The sequence below is a fragment of the Pinus tabuliformis genome, chromosome 3_2 (assembly GCF_031772625.1).
Source record: "Pinus tabuliformis cultivar Carrire ecotype Pingquan chromosome 3_2, CPIR1, whole genome shotgun sequence".
NCBI classification, from domain to species: domain Eukaryota; kingdom Viridiplantae; phylum Streptophyta; class Pinopsida; order Pinales; family Pinaceae; genus Pinus; species Pinus tabuliformis.
Window position 1 is genome coordinate 728,656,156 of NC_142302.1, and position 12,026 is coordinate 728,668,181.

Genomic DNA, 12,026 nt, shown 5'->3' on the forward strand with positions numbered 1-12,026 from the left:
TTCTCGGTGACAGCGGGTTAGTTTTCTGTAAATACCAAAAAAAAGTACGTTTTTTTTTCATACCCATGTCTGATGCTCAATATTTATTATTTGCTTTTAATTTTTCAGGGTTGGAAAAACTTCTTTGGTGACTCAGTATCCTCATTACATTATTTATCAAAATGTTATTGAAAATTGTTATCTGCTTCTGAGACTCTGTTCAGTGAGAGAAAATTGGTTTAGCTTGGATTTTAGGGTTTCGGATTTTGGGTACATTTTCTTGGATACCGAGTTGACTCTGCTGGACGTGAACTCGCGACCACACACCTTTAAAAGTCATTGTCCATAAAATTTAATAAAAATGTTCAACGTTTTGTTTTCAGAAGCTGTGACAAATCCCACAGAATTTTGTGTAGAATGAAGAAAATTCTGTTCATTTTGGACTTCTTAGTCTAGAAGGATACCAAAATAAATATGTAACAAATTTGGTCGGTGTTTGCCACCTTGATTATAAATGTTCTATTTGTTTTTATTTTTATTGTGAGGTGGTGAAGCTGAGGAATTTAAATGAAAATCCATGTTTTTTATGCACCATACACGTTCTGACCATAGCTTGGGAGGTCTGAAGCAGTTTATTATTTTTGAAATCACAGTATATCTGTTTATAATTTTGCTTATAGTGGCCCATATGAATCCAATATCTTGGGACACTTTATAGCTTACCCTGCCCAAAAGGAGCCAACAAAATTGTTCGGGAAAAGGGAGGTTGAATGTTAAAAACCCATTAGTTTGCCTTTGCATCCATATGACAAGATACATTCATAGTGCTCTGAGTGTTGTATGAATTATTCAGATTGGCCTTCACATAATTCATTTCGTCTGCTAGCTAATGCATTTTTCTTGGTAGCATCAATACGGCAGAAAGCTATTTGTCAATGGGGATTAGGCTCACTTGTTACAGGTTTTTTTTAGGTTATCTTTTCTGGCAGTTAAATCTATTTTGACTGGAGAGGGTTTGAAACTCATTGTCCAAGTGACTACAGTGACCTGGGGCGCTTATCCTACTCAAAATTATCCCACAATGCTACTTGGGGCTGGTGTAAGTTGAATTTTAAAAGTCCATTAATCTGCCTTTGTATACACAAGGTGAGATCAGGCTGTACTGTTTTGAGTGTTGTATGTATTCTTCAATGTCTTTGACACAAGTCGTTTTGTCTACCAACTAATGCATTCTGCTTGATAGCACTAATGCTGCATTAAATTATTTGTCAAGGAGACGTTAAGTTCATGTGTTATAGGTGGTTTATTAATAGAGTTTAGGCTTCTGTGATCCATATCAAGTTAAGAAAGATTCTTCGGCGAAAATCACATGGAATATCATTTGTCGACGCGTTTTGAACCAACTAGTGTGGTTCATCGTCAGGACAAGTTCCTTTTTCCTTTTTTGGTAGTGAAGTCCATTTTGACCAGAGAGATTATAAAACTCTAACAAGATATGCTTTACAATCATGCTGCCTTCAACCACAAAGCTAAGCTGTGTCTGAGGGGTATATATTTAATCATAATCGCCAGGGACTTGCACCTGACCTAATTGACATACAAGCTTGCATTAGCATGGGAAATGCCTATAACAGAATCTCCCCATTATCAGAGAACCGGTGTTGCCATCTTAAGTCGACCCACACCTCGAAAGAATTTGTTTGACCATATTATCAGAAGGAGTGAACTTGCCGGGTGTTGAACCTTGGTCATCCTCAATGCAAGTGCTCCAATTTGTCACTAAACCACAGCCCGATGGGCAGCTCATTACAAGTTGCTGACAATGTTGACAACACAGAAAATATTTATGAGTTTCACTGTGGATCAGCTTATTATGTTTTGCTTCTTGTCTTGTTTTACTTGACCACATTGCATGTATGTACATAAGAGATTTATTAACCAGTACAAAGCGACTATTGGTGCGGACTTTATGTCAAAGGAACTTCAGGTTGATGATAGACTTGTAACATTGCAGGTATGTGGAACTTCTTGATGCATACAGAAACTGAAAAAATAATTAGCAGTTTGTTATATCATGGACACATTTCTATTCATATGCATTCTTGTAAGATGGAGGCATTTGCTGCCTCCCATTTTTTGTAACGGGTTAACTGTCCTGTTTTTTGTGTTTTCACTTTTAAAGTAACATATGCATAGCAATTTTTAATGCTCTTATTTTTTAATTTTTGTTTCTTAGCATTTTCCTCATGAAAAAAACAGCTTGAGATCTTCAATATTTGCCCCATTCAAAGTTTTTCTAATACCAAGTGTGAATTTGTCTATTATGGAAGATATGGGACACTGCTGGGCAGGAGAGATTCCAGAGCCTGGGTGTTGCTTTCTACAGAGGTGCGGACTGCTGTGTACTTGTGTATGATGTAAATGTGCTCAAGTCATTTGACAACCTGGAAAATTGGCACAAGGAGTTTCTGAATCAGGTATGCTGCTTTGAGGAATGTTGAACCGATTTGTTTATCAACATTATAGCCTATAGGTAGCCATCTTGATAAAATTGCTCACCCATGTGAAAATATTTGGGTTAAGAGATAATAAGTGATGTGCTGCAAGGATGCCCATCTCAAGGGTTGCTTTTCTCCATAACAGTGTCTCTTTATCACACCTAGATTGCTGGTTCCTCGGCTTAAAAAGGATATAGCTTAGGTAAATAAATGCACGTTGATTATTCAGCTCTGTGCAGATTTTGTATTTGTTAAGTTTTACTTTGTCTAGATGGGTCTTTTGCAAATGTTATGTAAGGTGCTTGCCTAAGGAATGAATGTAAGCTATATATTCCAATTCCTAATTTTCCTGGGCTTGTCTCTTGTTTTATTACGTTTTTTGCATTAAGTTTTATTATTTCACATCATTCGGTATCTCAGAGCAGTTTGTTCCAGCTTCTGCAACTACCACAAGGGATCCTTTCCCTTCTTCCTTAGGCTTCAATGGCCATTCCAGGGATCCTCTCATTTTATTTTGCAGCAAATGTTTTTCTTCTTCTTTACCGCCCCATACAGCTCTATTCTCACGAATGCACAACCCCATTCTATTATTTCCTAGAGCTGGTTTTGTGGAGGCCCACCCTCCTGCCAACCTTGTTTTGTATTTTCACTCAGGGTAGTGCCCGCAGTGGACAGCTATCAAACTAGGGCACACTTGTGTAGGCTTTTTGCCCTCTGACCTGCACTGCTCTGTCCTCCGAGAGATGCATTTCTCTTTTCTACACTCTCTCCTGCAGTTAGAGTGTCACTGCAAAAGCCACTGGAGCACTAAAAGTATTGATATTTTTTCACCACAGAACCCATTTTGATTCATTTTTTTTATCAACATGCAGCCTCTGCTGTGCTCTTTGGAGACCCTTGATCTGGCATTGAAGCAGCAACTTAAATTGATTTTCTCCCTTCAAAATGAGGCAAAAACCTTGTTCTGCAGTTTCTACCAGATTTTGTAAGGAGCTAAATGGTTTTACTGAAACAAGGTTGACATTAAAGCAAGTTGTTGTCTCACAAGATTATATTCACACCTATGGCCACAACTTTGCCAGCACTTCAGAGTCCAGACCTCCACCACACCACTGAGGTAACCGAAGTATCAACATTGTCTTTAACGCTGCTCCATCACTCTCTCAGCCAACAACAAAGAACCGTTTTCCGTAGATTTTTTCACAGTTTTGTATTAAAAATTGCCTCAGCAACTTCTACAGTCAAGATCTCGCTTCAGACCTCTATTGCCATGACATAGACTCTTGCTTATATCTTCATCTCAGGGATCATTTTCAAGGCTACCTCAATGATTCTCTCAGCCAACAGCTCAAAACCGTCTGCTATAGCTTTTTTCACAATTTTGTATTAGAGATCGCCTCAGCAACTTCTATTATCTATAGTCAAGCTCTTGCTTCAGGCCTTTATTGCCACAGTGTAGATCTGCCCATATCTTGTTCCAGGAACTATCTTTTATTATTTCTGGGCAGCAACTTTATTATATTGCAATGAGTGACATGTCAATGTCAATTCTGATAGTGACCCTTAGCACTTTCGAGTTTCTCTTAGGGTATCAAATTACTTCTTGGATAGTGCATAGGTATTTGGTGGTAAGTTCAAGGCTTCCTAGGGTGTGGGCACATGCTAGCCTTAACTCTATTCATTCCTGGCTTTTGTAGCCATTTCAAGTTTCAAAGATTTGCTTCCTCACGAAAGTGTTTATTGGCAAGTGATTTAGTTCCTTTGGCCCAAGCCCACATGGATCTCACAATAGTTTCTTGTTCTGGGATTCTAGACTCTAGAGGTCTGCTCTCTCGCTCTCTCACTTTGTGCGTACAATTCTTCCTCGCAGAGAGCCTACCTCCAAAAATGTTGATTTTTTTAAGGAGGAATTGCCCGGACGGTTAGAAGTGGCCGGAATCTGGGCAAAAGATTTCAAAAAATCTTGTAGATGCAGTATTTGAATCATGTTTTTGATGGTGGAAATGGATTCAGCACCATCAAAAACCTCTAGGGCACCTAAATTTATGAAGTTTGACAGCTTTTACTTGGATTTACAAAAATCACTGCCGGATTTTTCAAAATATGACTGGAATTTCCATAACTTTCAGGGCAAAAAAGCATAATCGTTAGACTAAGGCTTTTTTTAATACAACCCAATTTCAAGTTCTGGCACTTTCACTCACTGAAGCCCTATGAAGACAATCTAGGGCATCTACTTCAACACTGCAGCTCAACAGCCCCAGTGCGCTACCCAAGTATGGTGGCTAGATGCAAGATGATGTCCTGGATGCTTGGATTCGTAGCTTGCATACCTATTTCAAGACTTGTACAGATATGTCTGATGAGCATAGGCTGTAAATCCCTGAGTATCAATCAGATGGTGTAGCCTTGGCCTAGTGGCAATTCGACGCTGAATCTCTAAAACACTTCATTAAATTCCACACATCAGAGGCAAGAGCTCCATTCTTGTCCATATTTATACCTAGGATGCATTTTATTGGACCCCGCGTAGGTGTTTTTACCCCCCTGAAACCTGCGGAATCTTTTGGGTCATTGGCTACACCTCCAGCAGGCTCCTGCTTAGATCATTCAACAATTTATTGAAGTCTTCACCTGGTTCTGGATTTAGCCTAAAATCTGCGATCTTTAAGAGGTACATATCATCAAAGTTTTTTCTGCATTGTTACTGTTTTTTAGAAATGTGATGGCTTTGTTTGAGGATACCACTTTTGAACAAGCATTTCTTTGTGCCCTAGCTTTTGAAAGAAAAATTGATATCTGCTATCATTTCCTGCAATCTCATAGCTCTCAAGTGCCCACATCAAACCCACCCTCTCCATCCTCAGCTCTACCACTTAGTGCATTGGCCTCACCCCCTCATCCTGGTTGTTTGTGTTCCTATTACAGGACACTGACCTATTCTACTGCTGAGTGTAGAGCTCTCCAATACCAATGCATTGCTAAAATCCTCTTTACTGATAAGTAGCCTAGTCCTACTGTAGACTTCCTTGACTCTCCTCCACAAAATACTGTGCCAGAGGACATTTCGCTGGACAACCCCACTTCTGCGGATCCCTCACTACTACTCATGGCTAGGGATCCATCCTAGTCCATTAATGACCTCCTCTTTTTGCATAATTGTTAGGTCAAAGATCAGTTGGCTACCCTCATTCTTGATAATAGAAGCCAGAATAACCTCATATTCCATGAGTTCGTCAAATGCCTGCAGCTACCCACCATTCCACAGCGATTCTCTTATCATCTGGGTTGGGTCCAGATTCAGAAAGACTGCCCTCACATGCTGGTTCATGAGTGATAGGCTGTTACCTTTGCCATTGGTGCTCTCTCTGACATCAACCATTGTGATGTCTCTCAGGATTGTTTGGACTTATTATTGGACATTACCTAGCAGCATGAATGCCAAGCCTTGTATGGTGCTGGGTGCAATACTGAAGTCACCTGCCCTTTTGCTGCCTCCTCTTATCTTTGGGAAGGATGTTGTCAGTCAGGCTGCTTACACAAATGTCTGTCCTTATGCATTATCCTCTACATTAAACCTGAAAATAATACACAGTCCTCTCCAACACTCACCCAACATTAGGGTCTTGTTGTCTCACACTTCCCTTCTGCCCTGTCTCTCCATTGCCACCTCCATATATGTACCCCCTCGTCAGCTTATCCAGCTGGCCTTTCCCCTGCTGGTCTCTCCGGTTGTCACCCTGCAACATTGTCCTCTCCCCCTCATCCTGGTTGTTTGTGTTCCTATTACAGGACACTGACCTATTCTACTGCTGAGTGTAGAGCTCTCCAATACCAATGCATTGCTAAAATCCTCTTTACTGATAAGTAGCCTAGTCCTACTGTAGACTTCCTTGACTCTCCTCCACAAAATACTGTGCCAGAGGACATTTCGCTGGACAATCCTACTTCTGCGGATCCCTCACTACTACTCATGGCTAGGGATCCATCCTAGTCCATTGATGACCTCCTCTTTTTGCATAATTGTTAGGTCAAAGATCAGTTGGCTACCCTCATTCTTGATAATAGAAGCCAGAATAACCTCATATTCCATGAGTTTGTCAAATGCCTGCAGCTACCCACCATTCCACAGGCATTCTCTTATCATCTGGGTTGGGTCCAGATTCAGAAAGACTGCCCTCACATGCTGGTTCATGAGTGATAGGCTGTTACCTTTGCCATTGGTGCTCTCTCTGACATCAACCATTGTGATGTCTCTCTGGATTGTTTGGACTTATTATTGGACATTCCCTAACAGCATGAATGCCAAGCCTTGTATGGTGCTGGGTGAAATACTGAAGTCACCTGCCCTTTTGCTGCCTCCTCTTATCTTTGGGAAGGATGTTGTCAGTCAGGCTGCTTACACAAATGTCTGTCCTTATGCATTATCCTCTCCATTAAACCTGAAAATAATACACAGTCCTCTCCAACACTCACCCAACACTAGGGTCTTGTTGTCTCACACTTCCCTTCTGCCCCCTCTCTTCATTGCCACCTCCATATATGTAACCCCTCGTCAGCTTATCCAGCTGGCCTTTTCCCCTGCTGGTCTCTCCGGTTGTCACCCTGCATCGCTTCCTGGGTCTCCTCTCTCTTCACTCCATCTGACCCTTATTATCTAGCTGCTCCAGCAGTGGTGCCCATGTGTTCAGCACATCACCAAAAATTAGCAGCATACCTCCCAACAACCTCAACATCAATTATCTGGCCAGACTTAGTCCATTTCTGCTGATTTTAGTACACCTCTAAGTCTGTTGGGGAGACTAGAAAATTATCAAGTCAAATCATACAACAGGTGTAGACTTTGCTAGATGTTTCAAAGGGATTGCATTTGTTCAATTCAATTCAGCCAGCACCCAAGCAGTTGCACAAGCGGCTTCACTATAGCACTCTGCATCATACCTCCAACAACCTCAACATCAACTATCTAGCCAGACTTGGTCCATTTCTGCTGACAAGCGGTTTCACTATACAACACTCTACACCATATCTTCAGAATCAGTCTCAAGGCTTTTCCAGCCATTGCACTGTTCCACTGTCTCTTCACATGTCCAGCGATTCTACAGTGAAGATGCCAAGCTGGCCAAAGTTTGCCATCCATGCACTATTATGCTTGCCCGCATTTTCTTGTACCATGGTCCTTTTGCTCAACCCCACTCAACTGTTATGGATGCACAGGTATTCACTGTTCAGGGTACAACATATTATTTTTGTTTTCTGCTTTGTCCGTTTTGTGAATACTGCTGTTGCTAAATCAGGAGGAAAAAACAGCGATGCTTTCAAGTTAAACTGGGAGGATCTGATGTGCTGAGGATGCTCATCTCAACAGGCACACTTCTCCATAAGTTATAACAGCATCTCTTCATGACACTAGGATCGTTGGTTCGTAGGCTTATTAGATATATAGCATAAGTAAATAAATGCACCTCAATTGAGTTCTGTGCAGATTTTGTATTGGTTAAGTTTGACTTTAGTCCAGACGGATCTTTTATAAATGTTATATAAAGCACTTGCCTAAGGAGTGAAAGTAGGCTATCTATTCCAATTCCTATTGTTTCTGGGTTTCTCTTGTTATGTTACATTTTCTGCATGACGTTTCATTATTTCACATCAACAAGAGATTAATGAAACATCATCATTGAAATTGGAGTGCGTCTAATGAATATCTGAGAATAGTAAAAGGTTTTTATGATTTATCTACGATGTTTTCCTTGTAATATTCATTATATTTTTAAGGCACATTTTTGGGTTTGAAAGTGATTGCTTCTACAGTCCTCTGAAGGTCTTGTTGCAGATGGGGGATTTTTTATTTTCTGTTGTTTTGATTGTTGGACTGTCAATGCCAAGAAAAACCATAAACACGTGCCCTTTGGATAGATATTAGCAAATACTGGTGGTGGTGTTAATTCAATGACTGCTTGAATTGGTGTATCTTTCTTCAGGCCATCCCAACACAACCAGACACTTTTCCATATATGTTGCTGGGAAACAAAATTGATGTGGATGGGGGAAACAGTAGAGTGGTAATTATTGGAAATTACCATTGCCTGTCATCTTGATTTGGCACTATTGCAAATAGTTACTGCTTGCAATGCATTTTAGGAGTTCTTGTTATCAATCCAAAGTTTACTTATGCAATATTATTGCAATTGTGGTACAGGTTTCTGAGCTAAAAGCAATAACATGGTGTAAATCGAAAGGTATCCCCTATTTTGAAACATCAGCTAAAGATGATTACCGCATTGATGCAGCATTCTTATCCATAGCCAGATCTGCACTTAAGAATCAACCTGAACAGGACCTGTAAGCTATCGTGACAATTTCCTTCTATAACTTGAATCAGTGTCTTCTAGTTCTTTCAGGTCTATATCTGTCAGATGTTCTACTTGATGAATTTAGCTACATGCCTGAATGCAGTTTTCATTGGGTTTGGTTCTTGGTTGACATTCTTTTCGTTTTGCAGCTATTTTTTAGACCTTCCTGAGGCTCTTCCTGAATCAGAGCCATCACGCAGCTGTTGTCGATGCTAATGTCAGTGCAGGAGTATTGTCTTTTACATTGATAAACAATTTTATAGGCATCTTCTTCTTATTCCCAATGGGAAATTTTTGGGCATTAACGGGTTGGTAGATTGTGTCTCAGTGAATAAGACCACCAAAATCATGACAGGTGATCCAAGGTATCTCGTCATGTCCTTAAGAGCTTGGTTTCTCGTTCTGTCCCAGTTTTTGTTCTTGGCCATTCGGTTTTACATGGCAAATGGCAATTACTAACATTAACACAAAGAACTAAGATTTCTGTCTGTCTGTTGTAGTGAGTCAGGCCCAATTTTTAAGGGTCTTCCCACAACATTAGAAAAAAAATTGTGTTTTCAACTCCAGGCACTCCTAGATCTTGTAGCACAGGGTTCAATTTCCCCGTTCTCTTCAAACAAGGGATTGTCATACATAGTGGAGACCGAAGATTTAACTAAACACCTTCAAAAGGAGGATATTTGTTATATTGGAATTTACACATTCATTAATATGATTTTTAACAACGTTAAAGTTAAGAGTTGTTTACATTTGGTCTATTATTTTTCTCAGCGTTTGTTTATCAGGAATAGTTTCATCCTCGTATCTGATGTTTAATTTAGGATATATTGTGACCTGATTCTTTTCAGGGATTGGTTATATTATATATAATATAATATATTATATTATATTATATAAAGAGGATATTATAACAAACACCTTCAAAATGAGGATATTTCTTATATTGAAATTAATTTCTTGATATGAATTTTACAAACGTTAAAATCAGAGTTTTTTACATTTGGACTATTATTACTGTAAGATTCTGTTTGTCAAGGATACTTTCATCTCATATCTGATGGGGCTATGATTAACCTAGAATACATTGTGACCCGATTTTTTAACAAAAATAACAGGCAACAAGTCCATCACAGCCTTTAGTTTTTACAATTTTTTTGTCTTGACCCTTGCGTAGGAAATTTACTCTCGTATTAGGGTAGTCACAATTTTATCTGTGACATCCACTTCAAGAATTTCCTAACACATTCTAAGGATATGAAAGAGGAATTTACATAATGTATGGTTAGGACAATGTTTCTGTCCATATTGGTTCACTGTATCTTTTGATATTCAAGAGTTATCCTATAGAGTCATCTATCTTTGCAATACTATTTTTTAACCCAATTTCTTTGCACCCAATCATTCATGAATGTACAAAATGGTGCAAAACGAAGAATCAATCTTTCTTCTTAATCACAGACTGCATCTTCATCTAGGTCAAATAATACTCTTAAGTGGAGCTTCTGGAATAGTGTCCAACTGAATTTGGTTCTATCTTTTCTCAGTTGCATCTCTTCCATTATCACAAGATGAATGCCAGAGAAATTTTGGACTCACTTGTAAATTCGTTTTAATTAGCTTAAGAGGAAGATAAGAAGTTCTTTCCGTTGAATGCTCACAAACTCCTTAGTATATTGGTGAGAGCTTCTATAGTGTTACTAAGTGTGTAGTAGTTGTTCAGGTAACTAAAACTTAAAGAGATGAAGAATATGCGATTAATGCAACGATGTTTTGGAATATAAACTCCTTAGTATATTGGCGAGAGCTTCTATAGTATTACTAAGTGGGTAGTAGTGCAAGTAACGAAAAAAGATGAAGAATATGTGATTAATGCAACGATGTTTTGGAATATAAATGTAAGCATCCACATAGGTTTCAAAGATCAAATCATAAAGCTAGGTCCTCACGTTCAAACAAAAGACATTTTAGCTGTAATATCTCAATTTAGAACCTTCCCCAATGTTACTCTCATGCTAAGTGACTTATTTGGAGCCTATATGTGCAATATGTGATCAATTACAATGCAATTATGTGCGTTAAAAGATGTTGGTTATGGTTGTAAACATTAAAAAGTAAATTTATTTTATTAAGTGATAAATATATTTCTTTGATTATTTTATTAAGTGATAAATATATTTCTTTGATACATTATTACGATTTAATATCTCAGGCTTGAAAAATTGGCAATTATGATGCAGATTATGTTGTATTATTAATGATGGAGAAAGTCTGTATTATACTATTGTTACTCTTTTGTAAAAATTCAAAATACAAGTTGATTTTATCCATAGCTTCTTGCATGGACATCTAGCTAGGACTTTGAAAGAAATTCCTACTAGTAAGTCTGTTAAATTTATATTGTAGTGTAGGGATTGTAAAACATGATAAAAATAAAATAAAGCAACAACAAAAAAACAGTCATATTTAGATGCGACCAAAAGATTTAAAACTATCAACAATCATGTCAATTCATATCCTTTATTGAAGTCTATGCATATTGGGTAGTGGGTAGGATTTGCAGTACATGACAATTGTGCTTACAATGAAGCACTTGTAAGCATTTTTATCACATTGAGGGAGGGAAAGGAGGTCATTGTGCTAACAAATCACAAACAATTGGTGTATTTACAACCTCAAAATTGAAAGAGATTCAACATCTAAAGTAGGTAGATTAGGTTAACCTATTCCAAACATAAGAAAATGGAGCATATAATCAAGTAGCTAATTTTTAATCATAACAATGATGAAGGCTTTAAGCACCTTGATTAATGTATGATTGATTGTCTTAAAAGGTTTAACAATCAACAAACTTATCACTTTGAATTGTTTTTGTTCAAGTGGAATATGAAACACATATTTATCACTTCAAGAGGGTTATTATATAAGCTGAACACTCTCTATGTCCCACATTTTCTATAATGGTAGTTTATGAGTGCAACTTCCAAAATAGATGGTTAAATTGAAATGAGAACAAAAGTAAATTTACAAAGGTGTATTACTAGTGTAAAATTAATCAATATATAACAAAGTACATTCAAGGATGTGTGCCATGCAACATATTGACTTTGTTTTGTGATTTATGATTTGGTTTTGGAATTTGATTTCAGTAGACTTTTTGGGGGCCTATCAACCAACTTGAAATAGAGAGATCATATGC

At 38.2% G+C, this 12,026-nt stretch overlaps 1 protein-coding gene across 1 annotated transcript; it reads left to right on the plus strand.

The window, feature by feature from the left end:
• Nucleotides 1–1,835: 1,835 nt before the first annotated feature.
• LOC149182684 (ras-related protein Rab7-like) lies at nt 1,836–9,567 on the plus strand. Its single transcript, XM_089416931.1, has 4 exons — nt 1,836–1,993; nt 2,310–2,456; nt 8,677–8,819; nt 8,980–9,567. The coding sequence occupies exons 1-4, from the start codon at nt 1,892–1,894 to the stop codon at nt 9,044–9,046; spliced, it is 459 nt and encodes a 152-aa protein (XP_089273057.1). The 5' UTR covers nt 1,836–1,891; the 3' UTR covers nt 9,047–9,567.
• Nucleotides 9,568–12,026: the final 2,459 nt, after the last annotated feature.

Bases quoted from the DNA above. Each gene is read 5' to 3' on its own strand.
- LOC149182684 (XM_089416931.1), top strand. From the start codon at position 1,892: ATGTATGTACATAAGAGATTTATTAACCAGTACAAAGCGACTATTGGT. The intron at 2,457-8,676 runs GTATGCTGCTTT...ATTGTGGTACAG, and splicing joins ACAAGGAGTTTCTGAATCAG to GTTTCTGAGCTAAAAGCAAT. The intron at 8,820-8,979 runs GTAAGCTATCGT...TTCGTTTTGCAG, and splicing joins AATCAACCTGAACAGGACCT to CTATTTTTTAGACCTTCCTG.